Genomic DNA, 13,662 nt, shown 5'->3' with positions numbered 1-13,662 from the left:
CATGAGAGTTTGGTTTGTTTGGTTAAAGGAGATGTGAATCCTTTGTGCCCTCATGCAAAATTCCTAATTCCGCTTCGTCCACGGTGAAAGTCAAAGGAAAAATTGAAATCGCATCATATGACCCCTTTAACATCCTGATCATAGGATTCCTTAGTTTTTTTTTTTTATTAGCCTAAATAAGCTGAAGAAATACACAATTACTGTAATTGTGAAACGTTATGTAAGCTGGCTAACTTACTTTTACAACTTCCCTTACAAAAAGTAACCATGGTTTTACTATTAAAATAAACAAATTGATTAATTAAAAATATAAGTATTATATAAAAATAAATATAAATAAAAAAAAATGGTTACTATAGTTAAACCACGGTGTTAACCAAAAATTAACCATGGTTTTGCTACACTAACCATAGTTTAACCATGGTATTTGTACAACTGTGGTTATACAAATGGTAATCAACACAAAAAAAAACAAAAAAACATGGTTAATACACTTTTACTATAATAAAACCATGGTTAATTTTCGTTTTGTTTGGGTAATTTTGGCATTGTTGGGGTCCTCCCGTTGTGGTCTGTGCCTATTTGCAGCGCATTTCTGTATTTGGTTGTGTTTTTGCAGCACGTGCTGTCAAATTGATTTAGATATTTTCTTTATTTGCTGGTGCTTTTTCTATTTGCATGTGTTTTCTTAAGTTGCAGCGCGTTGAGCTCTCTCGGCATTTTTCCCTTTTTTGCGTCTAGCTCAAAATTAGCCCGTGCACATTCCGACTCATTTTGCCAGCACGGGTCACATATACTTGTGATACGTCAATTTAAATCTAAGATATAAATAACAGTAAGCTACTTACTTTTAGTCAATGTACTGTAAGATTAGAGCAGTTGTTGTGGCTTCTGAGTTAACCTGTTCGCGAGCGCTATTTTTTATTTTTTTCGAAACTCACTCTATGAAGTACGTGTAACCAAAGACTATAGAAATACAGGTGTAATTTGCAATAACTTTTTTTATTCATTGGCGGAAACGGGCTTCCATACGCCTCTCCGAAATCGCCTACCCTACCTTGTAAATAAATTATTTTCTAAAGCTTTAATTAATAAAGGAAAAGTATAGGACTTTTACACTTAATTTAAAGCATTTGGTTACATGATGAAGCCTTGATACAAAGAACGTGAAACAACTTGCAGATCACATAATTTCTTATAAATTTTATTTCACTTCAAAATAAAACACCAGATGTGCTTTATTCTGAGAAAGTAGATTAATTTCAAACAGGCTTTACTTGAAATCAAGCATAGCCAAAATATAGATGCTTACATATCAACATCGCCAGTTTTGTTATGAGTGCCCACTCTTAGAGGAAAGCATGTGTTTGAATGAGTATTTTATTATGGGGGTGTATGCTGCATTAAAGTCCATTCTTGAGCTAAGGAATAAAGCTAAACCCCATCTGTAATGTCTCGTACTACTTTTCAGCCTAAATGTGTAACTGAATCAAACTGAAAAGGAGAAACAGCACTTGATTAAAAATAATAATAATCAAAACATGAACGTTTCCTAATTTCTTTTAAGGCCAGGATTTAGTAAAGCTTTGTGTACAAAAAAAAAAAACGTGCAACTGCTAATGTGTAACATAGCTAATCCAGATGATTTAAAAATGTGCTTTTGAATTCACATTTCTCTGGGTGTTGATCAAGAAAAGTGTACCAGATCGTTGTCAGCATTTACAAAATGGTTCTAGAGCACTTCTACACATCTGCGCCAGTGAGCTCCACCATGGTTAAACAAGGGGACAGCTTTACCACAGAGGACTTAAACCTCCATTTATCCTTTATACAAACAAATGCTAGCATGTTAAAAATGAGAAGGCACAGCTCATTAACTTACTCAGGCCTTTACCCATCAAAATACTCATGTGATACGAAAGCAGAGGAGAGTTTTATAAAAACTGGTGACGTGGAGGCCTAGTAATCGTCTCCTCGGCTGACCACCTCCTTGCAGGTGGGTCTCAGCAGGATGGTGTGTTCAAACTGGGCCGTGTAGCAGCCTTTGGTGTCGCACAGAGGGGGGTAGGGGTCGATGATGCCCAGGTCGCAGAGGTTCTTCAGTGCCATTAAATATTTGGTCTCACCGAGGCGATCCAACCAGCGGCGGCAGAAGGCGAGAGTGCCGAAGTTCTCGTTGACCACGTTCAACAAGTGCTTGGCTCTGGGGAGTCTGGGAAAGAGGAACGTGAGCAGGTAAATCATAATTCTGATGAAAATCTTTTGAGCTGCCTATGTAGGGATCCTTTTTAGGCATCACAGGCATGCTCCCAGAACATTAAAGGGTTAGTTCACCCAAAAATGAAAACTAGCCCATGTTTTACTCACCCTCAAAGCATCCTAGGTGTATATGACTTTCTCCTTAGGCAGGTGTTTTTGTTCAACAGTCCAAAAGTAGTCAAATAAAGCATGCGCATCCGTAATAAAATTCACGCCCCGGAGCCGTGTGAGGCACATTTTATTATGGATGCACGCGCTTTATCCCGCCTACTCCCAATTCTAACGTTTGCAAGAGTCAGGATAATTTTTAATATAACTCCGATTGGATTTGTCTGAAAGAAGGAAGTCATATACATCTAGGATGCTTTAAGGGTGAGTAAAACATTGGCTAATTTTCAGTTTTGGGTGAATTAAGTCAATTAATCTTCTGATTGGCTATGACTGACAAATTGCTTGTTTCTGGAGAGTTAGTTAGGAATAAGAGCGGCGTGCATCTCACCTTATTGGCACGTGACCAACTTCAAAGTTTTTCATGTAATGGGAACACTCCATGTCATCGTGCACCATGCCTTTCCCAGTGCTGCCGAAGGTCTCGATAGCATAAACCTCTCCTTCCTGTAAAAGAGGAAATTCAGCATGTGACAAAATCAAAATGACAGAATTAAAGCCTTAACACTGAGATTAATAACACTACATGTTTGCTTTCCAAACAAAGGAGCAGATTTACACCTTCACAGTAAAATGTTGACTTGACAAAGTGATGTTTGGGCTCAGTAAGATTTATTTATTTACTGAATGATATTAACACTTATTCAGCAAGGATTGCATTAAAGGGGTCCTATTATGCATTTACAAAGAAAAACACATTATTTTTCACATATTTTACATTATTACAACACCTCTCTCCCCAGTCTGGCATGAACGGCTCGAATAGTTCCTGTATCAAATGAAGGTCCGCCTTCTGAAATACCGCCTTCTGAAATACTCTGAAATACCGCCTTCTGATTGGTTAGCTGGGCCAGTGTGTGTTGTGATTGGTTAGCTGGGCCAGTGTGTGTTGTGATTGGTTAGCTGGGCCAGTGTGTGTTGTGATTGGTTAGCTGGGCCAGTGTGTGTTGTGATTGGTTAGCTGGGCCAGTGTGTGTTGTGATTGGTTAGCTGGGCCAGTGTGTGTTGTGATTGGTTAGCTGGGCCAGTGTGTGTTGTGATTGGCTCCACTCGGCGCCTGGTCAGGAAATGTCATGCCATTGAGCGCGATAAAGACATTTATGTTACAAAAGATTTCTATTTCAAATAAATGCTGTTCTTTTGAACTTTCTATTCATCAAAGAATCCCGAAACAAACAAAAAAAAGCATCATGGCTTCACTGTTGTTTTTAAAGGTAGGGTATGTAATTTTTCAAAAACACTTTAGAAAACTGATTCGGGCCGAATAGCAAAACAAACTTGTAGCCAATCAGCAATAAGGGGCGTGTCTACTCGTGATGTGGAGGAGAGCGCGTTCAGTGCATGGGACGGACATTAGCCGAGCCAGCGACAGAAAGATAGAGATGGCAGATAAAAAACAAAAGAGGAAAACGTCTGCGGAATGATAAGGCAAGAAGTAGGACCCGTGTAAATATCGGATCAGCTTTCCAGCGCTGGAGAGAACTCAAGGAGCGGAGGCCTGCGATCGGACGCCGAGGTTGCTTTGTTTCTTCTCAATAGGTGAGTAACACCGTGTCTACAACAGCTAAAGTCTGCCTACACTGGACGTGATCAAACGACCGTTGAAAACCATTTGAAATTTGTGTCAGCACGTCATAAACAGAACCCGGCAGCAGTTTTCTGTCGGGGATTTGTTGCGCCGCGCCGCTCATGTCCAGTGTAGACACGGTGTAACATTGGTTTTGCTTTGTTTCACAGAACTAATCGTTGCCTGGGTTGCGTACGTATATGTGGGGCGGAGCTATCAAAATAGGGGCAAGACCCTTTTGGGGTAGGGGCGTGTTTGTTTTGGTGATTTCAAATATCAACATTGGCTACCAGAAATCGCTTACCCTGCCTTCAAGATGGATAATATTCAGAAATGTTTCTTGAGCAGCAAATCAGCATATTAGAATGATTTCTGAAGGATCATGTGACACTGAAGACTGGAGTAATGATGCTGCAAATTCAGCTTTGCATCACAGGAATACATTTATTTTAAAATATATTGAAATAGAAAACAGTTACTTTAAATTGTAAAAATATTTCATAATATTACTGCATTTTAGATCAAATAAATGCTGCCTTGGTGAACATTTTGGAGGCTGGTGTACTTGACTACACCTCTCTTTAAGCCCTGTGGTGTTGACTGATAGAGATGTGTCAGCTTAGGGTTGTGTTGATAACTCTGGCACACCCAAACTCAGCCCTAAACCATCAGACTTTTCTCAGATTTTCTCAAAACTGTTAAACATTTCTCTGTCCCTTTTCCTAAGATTAAGTCTTTCTCCTGAGACATACAAATGCAGCCTCCATTTTCCTTCTTATGAACATTTATTGGGTGACACCAAATAAAAACCAAGCATCAAAGATATATTCACATCTGTGAAACCAAAACTTTGTAGAAAGTCACGACGTACCTCCATCCTAGTGGCTTCACCTCCTTTCACTATGGGCACCGTCTTGCCTGCATGTATTCTGTACTGTCCAATAGAGTGGCCATTGAGATTTCGGATTGGTTTCACTGGAAAGAAAAGTAGCATCATTGGTGAAATCATATTGTGTGTTATTTCTAGGTCTTTGCTGTTAAAACAATTTGTATTTACCTTGATATGTTTTTCCATCGAGTTCCACTTCATAAGACTCCATAACCTCTTGAATTGATTCTCCAATGTCACACAAACGAACATCAATACCTGCACACTGAAATAAAAGAACAATGAGCTTTACAATAATTACTGTAAAATAAAATACAAATTACTTATACATTAAACTTACACTAATGTTTAAACATTTCGGGTTTAGAAAGATTTTTTTAAAAATTAGAAATTTTGCTTCAGCAAGCAATGCGTTAATTGGTCAAAAAGTGACAGCGAAGTCATTTATAATGTTACAAAACATTTCTATTTCAAATAAATGTTGTTCTTTTAAACAAAGAATCCTGAAAAAAATGAATCAGTTTCTACAAAAATATGAAGCAGCACAACTGTTTTCAACATTGATAATCAGAAATGTTTCTTGAGCAGCAAATCAGCGTATCAGAATGATTTCTGAAGGATCACGTGACACTGAAGACTGAAGTAATGATGCTGAAAATTCAGCTTTATATATTCTGAAAGAAAAGTAATTGTAATAATATTTCACAATATTACTCTTTTTACTGTATTTTTTATCAAATAAATGTGGCTGTAGGGAGCATAAGAGACTAACTGAAGATGTCATTGATTTTTTCCCTTTAAATTTTGGCGCGTTATGTCGCCTGCATGTTTTCACTCACTCTAACTCTACCTTAATTCCAGTATTTGTAGCATCTTTAACAGCTTCCAGCAGTTTGTCGTACTTTGGGTTGAAGGTGACAGTAAAGGCACAGTCAATGATTCGACCTGGAATACCAAAATAATCAAATATCAGCAAAGATCAGTATAAAAATCACTTAGAAGGAATTAAGATGGTAATTGGTCATTTGCAGTATGTTTGCTGCAATAGGCGCACCATTAATGTGCGTGCCGAAGTCGATCTTGCAGACATCGTCGTACTGGAGAACGGTAGGGTCTCCTGCATTAGGAGTGTAGTGAGCGGCACAGTGGTTCAGCGAGCAGCCGGTCGGAAAAGCCAAACCAGCGTTCAGACCATTTTCCTTGATCAACTTCCTAGAGCAATCTTCCAGTTTTTCACTAGCAGGGAAAAATTAGGCCTGATTAGCAGATTAAACTCATGGCTGCCAATGAGTGTCAACCTGAAAAGGCTAGAACTAGATATTTTGCAGGTCATCTGAAGGCTGTTTTTGTGCTAAAGCCAAGTAGGGCTGTAACACTTTTGGGCCAGATTTACTAAACAGGGCAAATTAGTGAGACCGCAATCCCATAAAAGCACCGACGGGAGAGGAAAGCTCTGCAGTTGTTGATCTACTGACAATAAGCAAATTAAAGAAAACAGATGCAGCTGGTTTATTTTCAATAATGACCAATGCAATGTACCAAGAGCAGCACAAATGAGCAACTATCACAGCCACGTGAAGCGTTAAGAAAATCAAGCAAGTAAACCGCAAACCTTCGCAAATCACCTTGCATAATTTGTTTAAATACTCTTATAAAAATTTTGCATTTGAAAGAGAAACTCCTACAAATGCATATGCAATAAGGCCAGCTGCAAAAATAACTGTATCCACGCCTTTACTCCACTTTTAGGGCCTTTCGCACCGCTTTAGTTCCAGAACTAAATGTACAGTACTAAAGTACTGGGACGTACCATTTTCATTTCCCAGTACCATTTAAAGGGTTGCATTCGCACCGACAGTGTGTACTAAGAAGTGACGTAAGCCGGTCAACAGCGACGTAATTTGTGCGCGACGTTCAATCCATCCATCTATCTCTGTTCTCCATACTTGCGAAATAAGTTGACACAATGTTTACAGTATGTTTACACAGCGCTTTAAATCATGGCGGGTGAGGGCATTTTCATACACATTTGGCCAATCAATGTCTACTTACGTCACGACGCCAAAAAGTGGGTAGTTCCACAATTAGTTCTGGTACTATGAAAAGGTTCCCGCAGTGCGAAAGGCCCTAATGTTTCACTGCGTGCCTTTAGTAAATCCAGACAGTAGTTTTTTGGCGCCAACAGAAAGTTTGCCCTAGCGCATGCTGTTTGTAAATCCGTCCCCAAGTAAACACGACTTTCCCATTTCAAATTCCCCACAGCAGCACTAACCAAAGTTTCCCGATGAAAGCCAACTGGCTTTATATCACAAATGTAGCCCATGAATGGTGTCACTCACCAGATCTCGATCATGGTCATGCCCGGTTTGATCCAGCTCATGACGTATTTCCTGACCTGCCGGTGGGCCTCGGCAGCCTGTCTGAAGTCGCTCCACAACTCCTCATTAGCCTGATCCAAACATTTCTTCTCCTCGTTGGTCATCCGCCATGCAGCAGTGCGTCTGTGTGAAATAAAACACATTCACTATGATGTTTTTAGCTGGGTTTAAAGTGTGTAAATAAGCAGCTGCTGTCTGTACCCATCTTGCGTCGGTGGATATTCACATTCCTGGCCCTTGGCATAAACTCCATTGGTGTAAAGCTCACAGATGGGGATAGATGGAGGATCTGTTTGAACTTTGGCTGAAAGAGAATGAAGGAATATGAATAAGTTATATTCAAGGCCTTTTACAGAATCATTTTTTTTGTCCATACGGAAAAACATTTAAATAGGTCATTTTAATGGATATAAGAGACTCCAGGGGGAATTTCAACAATCACTCACGTCCTTTCTTTTTCTTCTTCTTCTTCTTTTTCTTCCCAGTTGAATCTCCTTCCTCGCCATCTGCCAAATAGAGATGTCACAATATAACAATCAATATAAAAACAAAAACTTTCGCAGATACACATGGAATTGTAATGGGAATTAACTTAAGACAAACCCTCTTCGGGCTCGTCCTCTTTTTCTTGGTCTTCTAAAGTTTGTTGCTCCAGTTGATTTGCCACTTTGGTGATGCCAGGCTCTCCTTCACCCTCATGGTTTCCTATAAATAATAGTACAGGGAATTTGATGTAGATATCGCAATACAATATACATTTGACAGACATAAAGCACATAGAAAGCACGTGGAGTCAGACTGCGTCCTCTTATAACAACATTACACAACTGCCATGAGTTCACCAGCTAGTTAAACACTCTTAACCAGCCATTAACTCAACACTCCAGCGCAAAAACTACATATTAAGCTCTGTTAAAATGCTTTTAGTTGCTATTAATTGAATGTCCTTTAAATTATATATCAGATTTAGCGAGGTCTCGTCGGTTTGTCAGACTGGGCAGTAAATGTCAGGGCCACGCGACACTTTCGTCCGTCTTTATTACCTACGGCTCCCGGTTTTCCCTTCTTCTTCTTCTTTTTCTTCTTCTTCCCGGTCTCGTCAGCGGGATCCGTGTCCTCTTTGGGAAAGTGAGAGTCTCCGTTCGGTAAAATCTGCATTTGTGCAGCTGCGAACTGCAGCTCCTGCGTCTGCTCGTCCGCCATGATGTGACCGCGCGAGGGATTGTGGGTGAAGCGTACATCATGCGCGGCGGCCGGGATTCCTGTGCGTTCAGCTGGATGGACCTTTTTACTCGAAAGAAGGTCCAACCGACTGAACCCATCCTGATCCTACACGGGGTATGCTGCATAAAATAGATTGCAAACCACAAGGGCGTAGGTTTGATTTTGGTATTGGTGGTGGGGTCATAACCATACAGTCTATGGTCATAACTGCAGACAACAGACATTTAATTGTTTGATCAAAATTATTGCTAGGGACAATTTAGCAGTCGCTGGGTTCATGTCATAGCGTCCCTACTAAATTCTACACCCTTGAAAATCATAACAAGCGATGTTCGACTTTGGAAACTATAGTTTTGTTTGGATTGTTTGACTACTCGAAAGAGAATATAGGAAAATGTAACTTATTTAATTTGTGTTTCCTGCTAGCACATACATAAGGATCTTAACGCAGCAAACTTGTTTGTTAAAATTAACAAATACACATTAAAAATTAAAATTATTGCTTGGGACGAGTGTCCCTAATAAATTGTACACCCTTGTTAAAACCCCTTTATTTATCCCCTATACATTTTTTAATGCATTTTATAAAATGACAAACAATTATTAATCTTTTTGGGCCTTGAAAACGTGTAGGCATATGTATTGCTTTTATTTAGGCTATAATAATTTTCAACTTTTTGTTTAACACCGGAACTTTAAAAGAACGTCATTGATTCACTATTGCCAATAAATTTATTTATTTATTTATTTAGTGATTTATCAGACGCTTTTATCCAAAGCGACTTACACATTCAAATGACAGTAGTTTATCAGTAATCCTAAAAAATAACACTGCCAAACACACATGCTAAAAAACAACAACTTACTTACACATAGTAAGAAATAGTTATAAAAACTGAAACAGAAGCGAAACAAGTAGTAGGAAATAAATTAATGAATAATAAATTAATTCTTCAATAAATGAAGAACATACAGATGATACAGCATGGAGAACGTAGGGATAGTTATAAAGTGTTATAAATGAACATAAATACATTTGTAAATAAATTGTTTACTTATTTCATAATAAATAAGTGGCATGCCAGTGGATTTTTCTTTTTTCTTTGGTGATATGATGCCACCTTTTGAAATAATAAGCAAATTGCTGATCAAAGTCAGAGCAACATGATACTATATGAATCATTTCATGTCTTTTCCTTCCCAGCATTTAGTCGGAATAATATATGGCATAATTATATAACACAGTTACGCCTATAACTAACAATAACAATGAGTAAGATGCTCCAGGAAATAATGATATTTTAATCACAATTTTATTGTGCTATTGGGTATACAGAAGTGAACATTTTTATAACCAAACCTAATTTCTTTGTATAACTAACCAACTAAATCCCCAGCTCAAACTCGAAGAAGTTAAATAAAAATGTATGCAAATTTGTTCCCATAGCAACTGACGTGTCATCCAGGAAGCGGAAGCGCAGTTATTCGACCAAAGTTTGTTTAGACTGTTGGCTAAAAACAGCAAAACTTTAGGCACTTTCCTTGGTTTTTATGAAACGATAGTAACATTAATCGACTTTGTTATAGTTTAAAGTTAAAGTACTAGGCGTGCAGAACAAAAGCAGGTGGTAATGGGGGGAACATCGAGCAAGTTACCGAAAGATCTTCTATCAGAGTATCAGGTGAGAGAGAGACAGGTAGATAGATAGATGAATAGATAGATAGATAGATAGATAGATAGATAATGTCAATTTTAAAAATATATATATATGTAATATTATTTAAATATGTTTGTAAATATGTTTATTTATTGGACATTTATTCTTTATACTATATAGCGATGAGTTGCTTTTATTTGTTTATAATTGTTCATTGTTGCTTACACAGGAGCTCACATTTCTCACAAAGCAAGAAATCTTAATGTAAGTGAAGTCACGATGTACTTACACTTGTGCACACGTTGCATTTTCTGTTATGCTTTGCTGCTTTCAGTGTAGCTAAGTTTTAATTGTGAATATTGACTGTACAGTTTAGTTTGTTTCTTATTGTTTTGTATTCAGGTGAGGAATAGCGATAAAACTTGACAGGCTGATTTATTGCAGGGTTATTTTTATTATTTATAGTATAGTATTTATCAATACTTTGAATTAGCTTATTATATTTTTCATTATACTTTTAGTCGAATATTTCTGTTTAACGTAATTTTTCTAGTATCTGTAGTACTTAATATATTTGCAGTTCAACATTTTAAATAATTCTATTTAGCTCTAATTTATTTTTATTTCAATTTTAGTGCTGTAGTATTTATTTGTAGTTCAACATTTTAAATAATTCTATTTAGCTCTAATTTATTTTTATTTCAATTTTAGTGTTGTTAATTGTAGTACTTCAACTTATTTTATTTGCCAATACAACATTTCTAATTTTCCTTTCAATTTTTTCATCTAACATTAATAATTTATTTTAGCTTCATTTCAGTTACCAACCATTTTTTTTTTTCAAATATTATTTTTATTATTGCCTTTTCACACGTACATCATCTCAACCATGGTACATTTTGTCTTGGCATTCCCTGTAAAGTGAATTTGTCGTTGTGACGATAGCTAAACTACACAAATGTGCAGTAGTTTAGTTACTGAAACTGTATTATTACCTAATACTTAAAAAATGTTTGAATGTCATTACATTATAGACTTTTGGGGCTCATCATCAATGTGTTTGTTTAGGGCACACAAAATATTCTCTGAGCTGCAGGACAGAGAAAATGGACTGTACAGCTCCAGGGTGTCCATGGAGAAGATCCTCACTCTTCCTGAACTGAAGGTAACAGATAAACGGACCTATTATACACCCGGCGCAATGCGGCATGGCGCAAGTGGTTTTTGCTAGTTTCAGCCCGACGCAGTTATCATTTTCAAGTCCTGTGCCACGTTGTTTAAATGGCAAATGCATTTGTGCCCATTTGTGCGCTCGTGGGCGTGCTGGTCTGAAAACCAGGTGTGTTCAGACGCATTGTTGGCTTATTGCTATTTTGAGGCAAATGAAATAGACTGCGCCATTGACCAACTGAAACCTGGTCTAAAGTCAATGGTGCAATATATATATTTTTTGTTAATTAAAGAGCGCATTATGCACCTATAGGTGGGTCCACAACTGCTTAGTACACACACAGGGAAGCGCAGCAGCACACAAATATGCCAAATATTACAAATGAAAGGATTACAATGTAAAAGATTATTATTGTGTATAATTGTCGATTCCTCGATCCGCTTCGAGCAGATCCGTTTCCTCTCTGGAGACGCGTTCAGTCTTTGCGCTTGCAAATTCAGCTGTGTAAATAGCGAATCCGCCATGGTGCAAGCGCAACTGGCTTTTAGAGGGAATGGGAGATGAGACTGATTGGTTTATTGCACGTTATGCCTATTATACACCCGGCGCAATGCGGCATGGCGCAAGTGGTTTTTGCTAGTTTCAGCCCGACGCAGTTATCATTTTCAAGTCCTGTGCCACGTTGTTTAAATGGCAAATGCATTTGTGCCCATTTGTGCGCTCGTGGGCGTGCTGGTCTGAAAACCAGGTGTGTTCAGACGCATTGTTGGCTTATTGCTATTTTGAGGCAAATGAAATAGACTGCGCCATTGACCAACTGAAACCTGGTCTAAAGTCAATGGTGCAATATATATATTTTTTGTTAATTAAAGAGCGCATTATGCACCTATAGGTGGGTCCACAACTGCTTAGTACACACACAGGGAAGCGCAGCAGCACACAAATATGCCAAATATTACAAATGAAAGGATTACAATGTAAAAGATTATTATTGTGTATAATTGTCGATTCCTCGATCCGCTTCGAGCAGATCCGTTTCCTCTCTGGAGACGCGTTCAGTCTTTGCGCTTGCAAATTCAGCTGTGTAAATAGCGAATCCGCCATGGTGCAAGCGCAACTGGCTTTTAGAGGGAATGGGAGATGAGACTGATTGGTTTATTGCACGTTATGCCCAAAACACACCCATGACTCATCAAGAGAATAGGTGCAACCCTTTTTAGACCATGCGCCTGGTGCGCCGGCCATTTTTTCCCATGGTTAAACTAGCAAACGTGGATTTGGACACGCCCTAAGTGCACCTACGCCATGCGCTTAGATTGTTAAAATAGAGCCCGAAGTCTGTACTGCAGTCACAATGCAAAAACCCTACTGTTTCTGTCAATTTTCTTTAAGCAAAATATCTTCTAATCCTTCCAGATTCAGCCATTCAGCTGTATATATTCTGACTATATTCTGTGTTTTTGTTGGCTGTCACAGTCTAACCCCTTCCGGAAAAGGATATGTCACGTCTTCTCGACCTCTGACATGAAGGATGGCAGCTTGAGCTTTGAGGATTTCCTGGACCTCTTGAGTGCCTTCAGCGATTCAGCGACCCTGGAAATCAAATCCCACTACGCTTTCCGAATCTTTGGTAGTGGATGGATTGTACTCAATATTGACGTTTAACACAACAGCAATATCAGACAGCACTCGTTATTAACACTTCTTATGCTGCAGACTTTGACGATGACGGGACTCTTGATGCTAGAGACCTGGAGAAGCTGGTGAACTCTCTGACTGGCGAGACGGATGACACCCGTCTGACGGGAGAGGAGATGAGACAGCTCATAAGCAATGTGAGTGTGCTGGATATACATCACATCAATGAGAGACATCTGCCAGATGAACTTTACTAATGTAAACACATGTAATTGTGCAGATCCTGGAGGAGTCAGACATTGATAAGGACGGCACAGTCAATCTCTCAGAATTTCAGCATGTCATCTCCAGATCTCCAGATTTTGTCAGGTGACAGAATTTTGCTTTTTATTTAAAAAGTGACATGTATTTGACATATATTTTGCTGCCTTCAGTCTAATTAAGTTTCACTTGTGAATGTTTACTTTACAGTTTAGTTTTTTCATATTATTTATTGAACAGTTGAGGAATGGCGATGAAGCTTTATGTGTGTGTTTATTTTTCATATTAGTTTAAGTAATTTTGTTGAATGTTATTAGTTTTTATGTTATATTAGTTTTCTATATAGCTTTTAGAAATGTAATTATTAAATGATTGAATTATTTTTATTTCAGTGTTAGTAAGTGTAGTATTTCAACTTGATAGCTTGACAAATTTAGCCAACTAATATA

At 38.2% G+C, this 13,662-nt stretch overlaps 2 protein-coding genes across 2 annotated transcripts in view; one reads left to right on the top strand and one right to left on the bottom strand.

Moving 5' to 3' along the window:
- Nucleotides 1–1,485: 1,485 nt before the first annotated feature.
- Nucleotides 1,486–8,507, bottom strand: LOC107676466 (methionine aminopeptidase 2-like). The gene is made up of 11 exons (XM_016471018.1): nucleotides 8,305–8,507; nucleotides 7,865–7,966; nucleotides 7,708–7,767; nucleotides 7,463–7,565; nucleotides 7,223–7,384; nucleotides 5,938–6,119; nucleotides 5,734–5,828; nucleotides 5,052–5,148; nucleotides 4,866–4,969; nucleotides 2,759–2,874; nucleotides 1,486–2,212 (listed from the first exon to the last, which is right to left on the bottom strand). The coding sequence occupies exons 1-11, from the start codon at nucleotides 8,462–8,464 to the stop codon at nucleotides 1,960–1,962; spliced, it is 1,434 nt and encodes a 477-aa protein (XP_016326504.1). The 5' UTR covers nucleotides 8,465–8,507; the 3' UTR covers nucleotides 1,486–1,959.
- Nucleotides 8,508–9,925: 1,418 nt separating this feature from the next.
- LOC107676468 (calcium and integrin-binding protein 1-like) overlaps nucleotides 9,926–13,662 on the top strand; it is a 4,877-nt gene continuing 1,140 nt past the window's right edge. The window contains exons 1-6 of the mRNA XM_016471020.1: nucleotides 9,926–10,167; nucleotides 10,373–10,407; nucleotides 11,212–11,308; nucleotides 12,791–12,944; nucleotides 13,031–13,149; nucleotides 13,233–13,321. Of these exons, the coding sequence (XP_016326506.1) occupies nucleotides 10,117–10,167; nucleotides 10,373–10,407; nucleotides 11,212–11,308; nucleotides 12,791–12,944; nucleotides 13,031–13,149; nucleotides 13,233–13,321 (545 nt within the window). The 5' untranslated portion in view covers nucleotides 9,926–10,116. The remainder of the gene's footprint in view (nucleotides 10,168–10,372; nucleotides 10,408–11,211; nucleotides 11,309–12,790; nucleotides 12,945–13,030; nucleotides 13,150–13,232; nucleotides 13,322–13,662) is intronic.

Source organism: Sinocyclocheilus anshuiensis, unplaced genomic scaffold (genome assembly GCF_001515605.1).
Source record: "Sinocyclocheilus anshuiensis isolate Anshui unplaced genomic scaffold, SAMN03320099.WGS_v1.1 scaffold228, whole genome shotgun sequence".
Classification (NCBI taxonomy): domain Eukaryota; kingdom Metazoa; phylum Chordata; class Actinopteri; order Cypriniformes; family Cyprinidae; genus Sinocyclocheilus; species Sinocyclocheilus anshuiensis.
The sequence above is the reverse complement of the archived record's forward strand: the minus strand, read 5'-3'. Positions and strand labels throughout refer to the sequence as shown.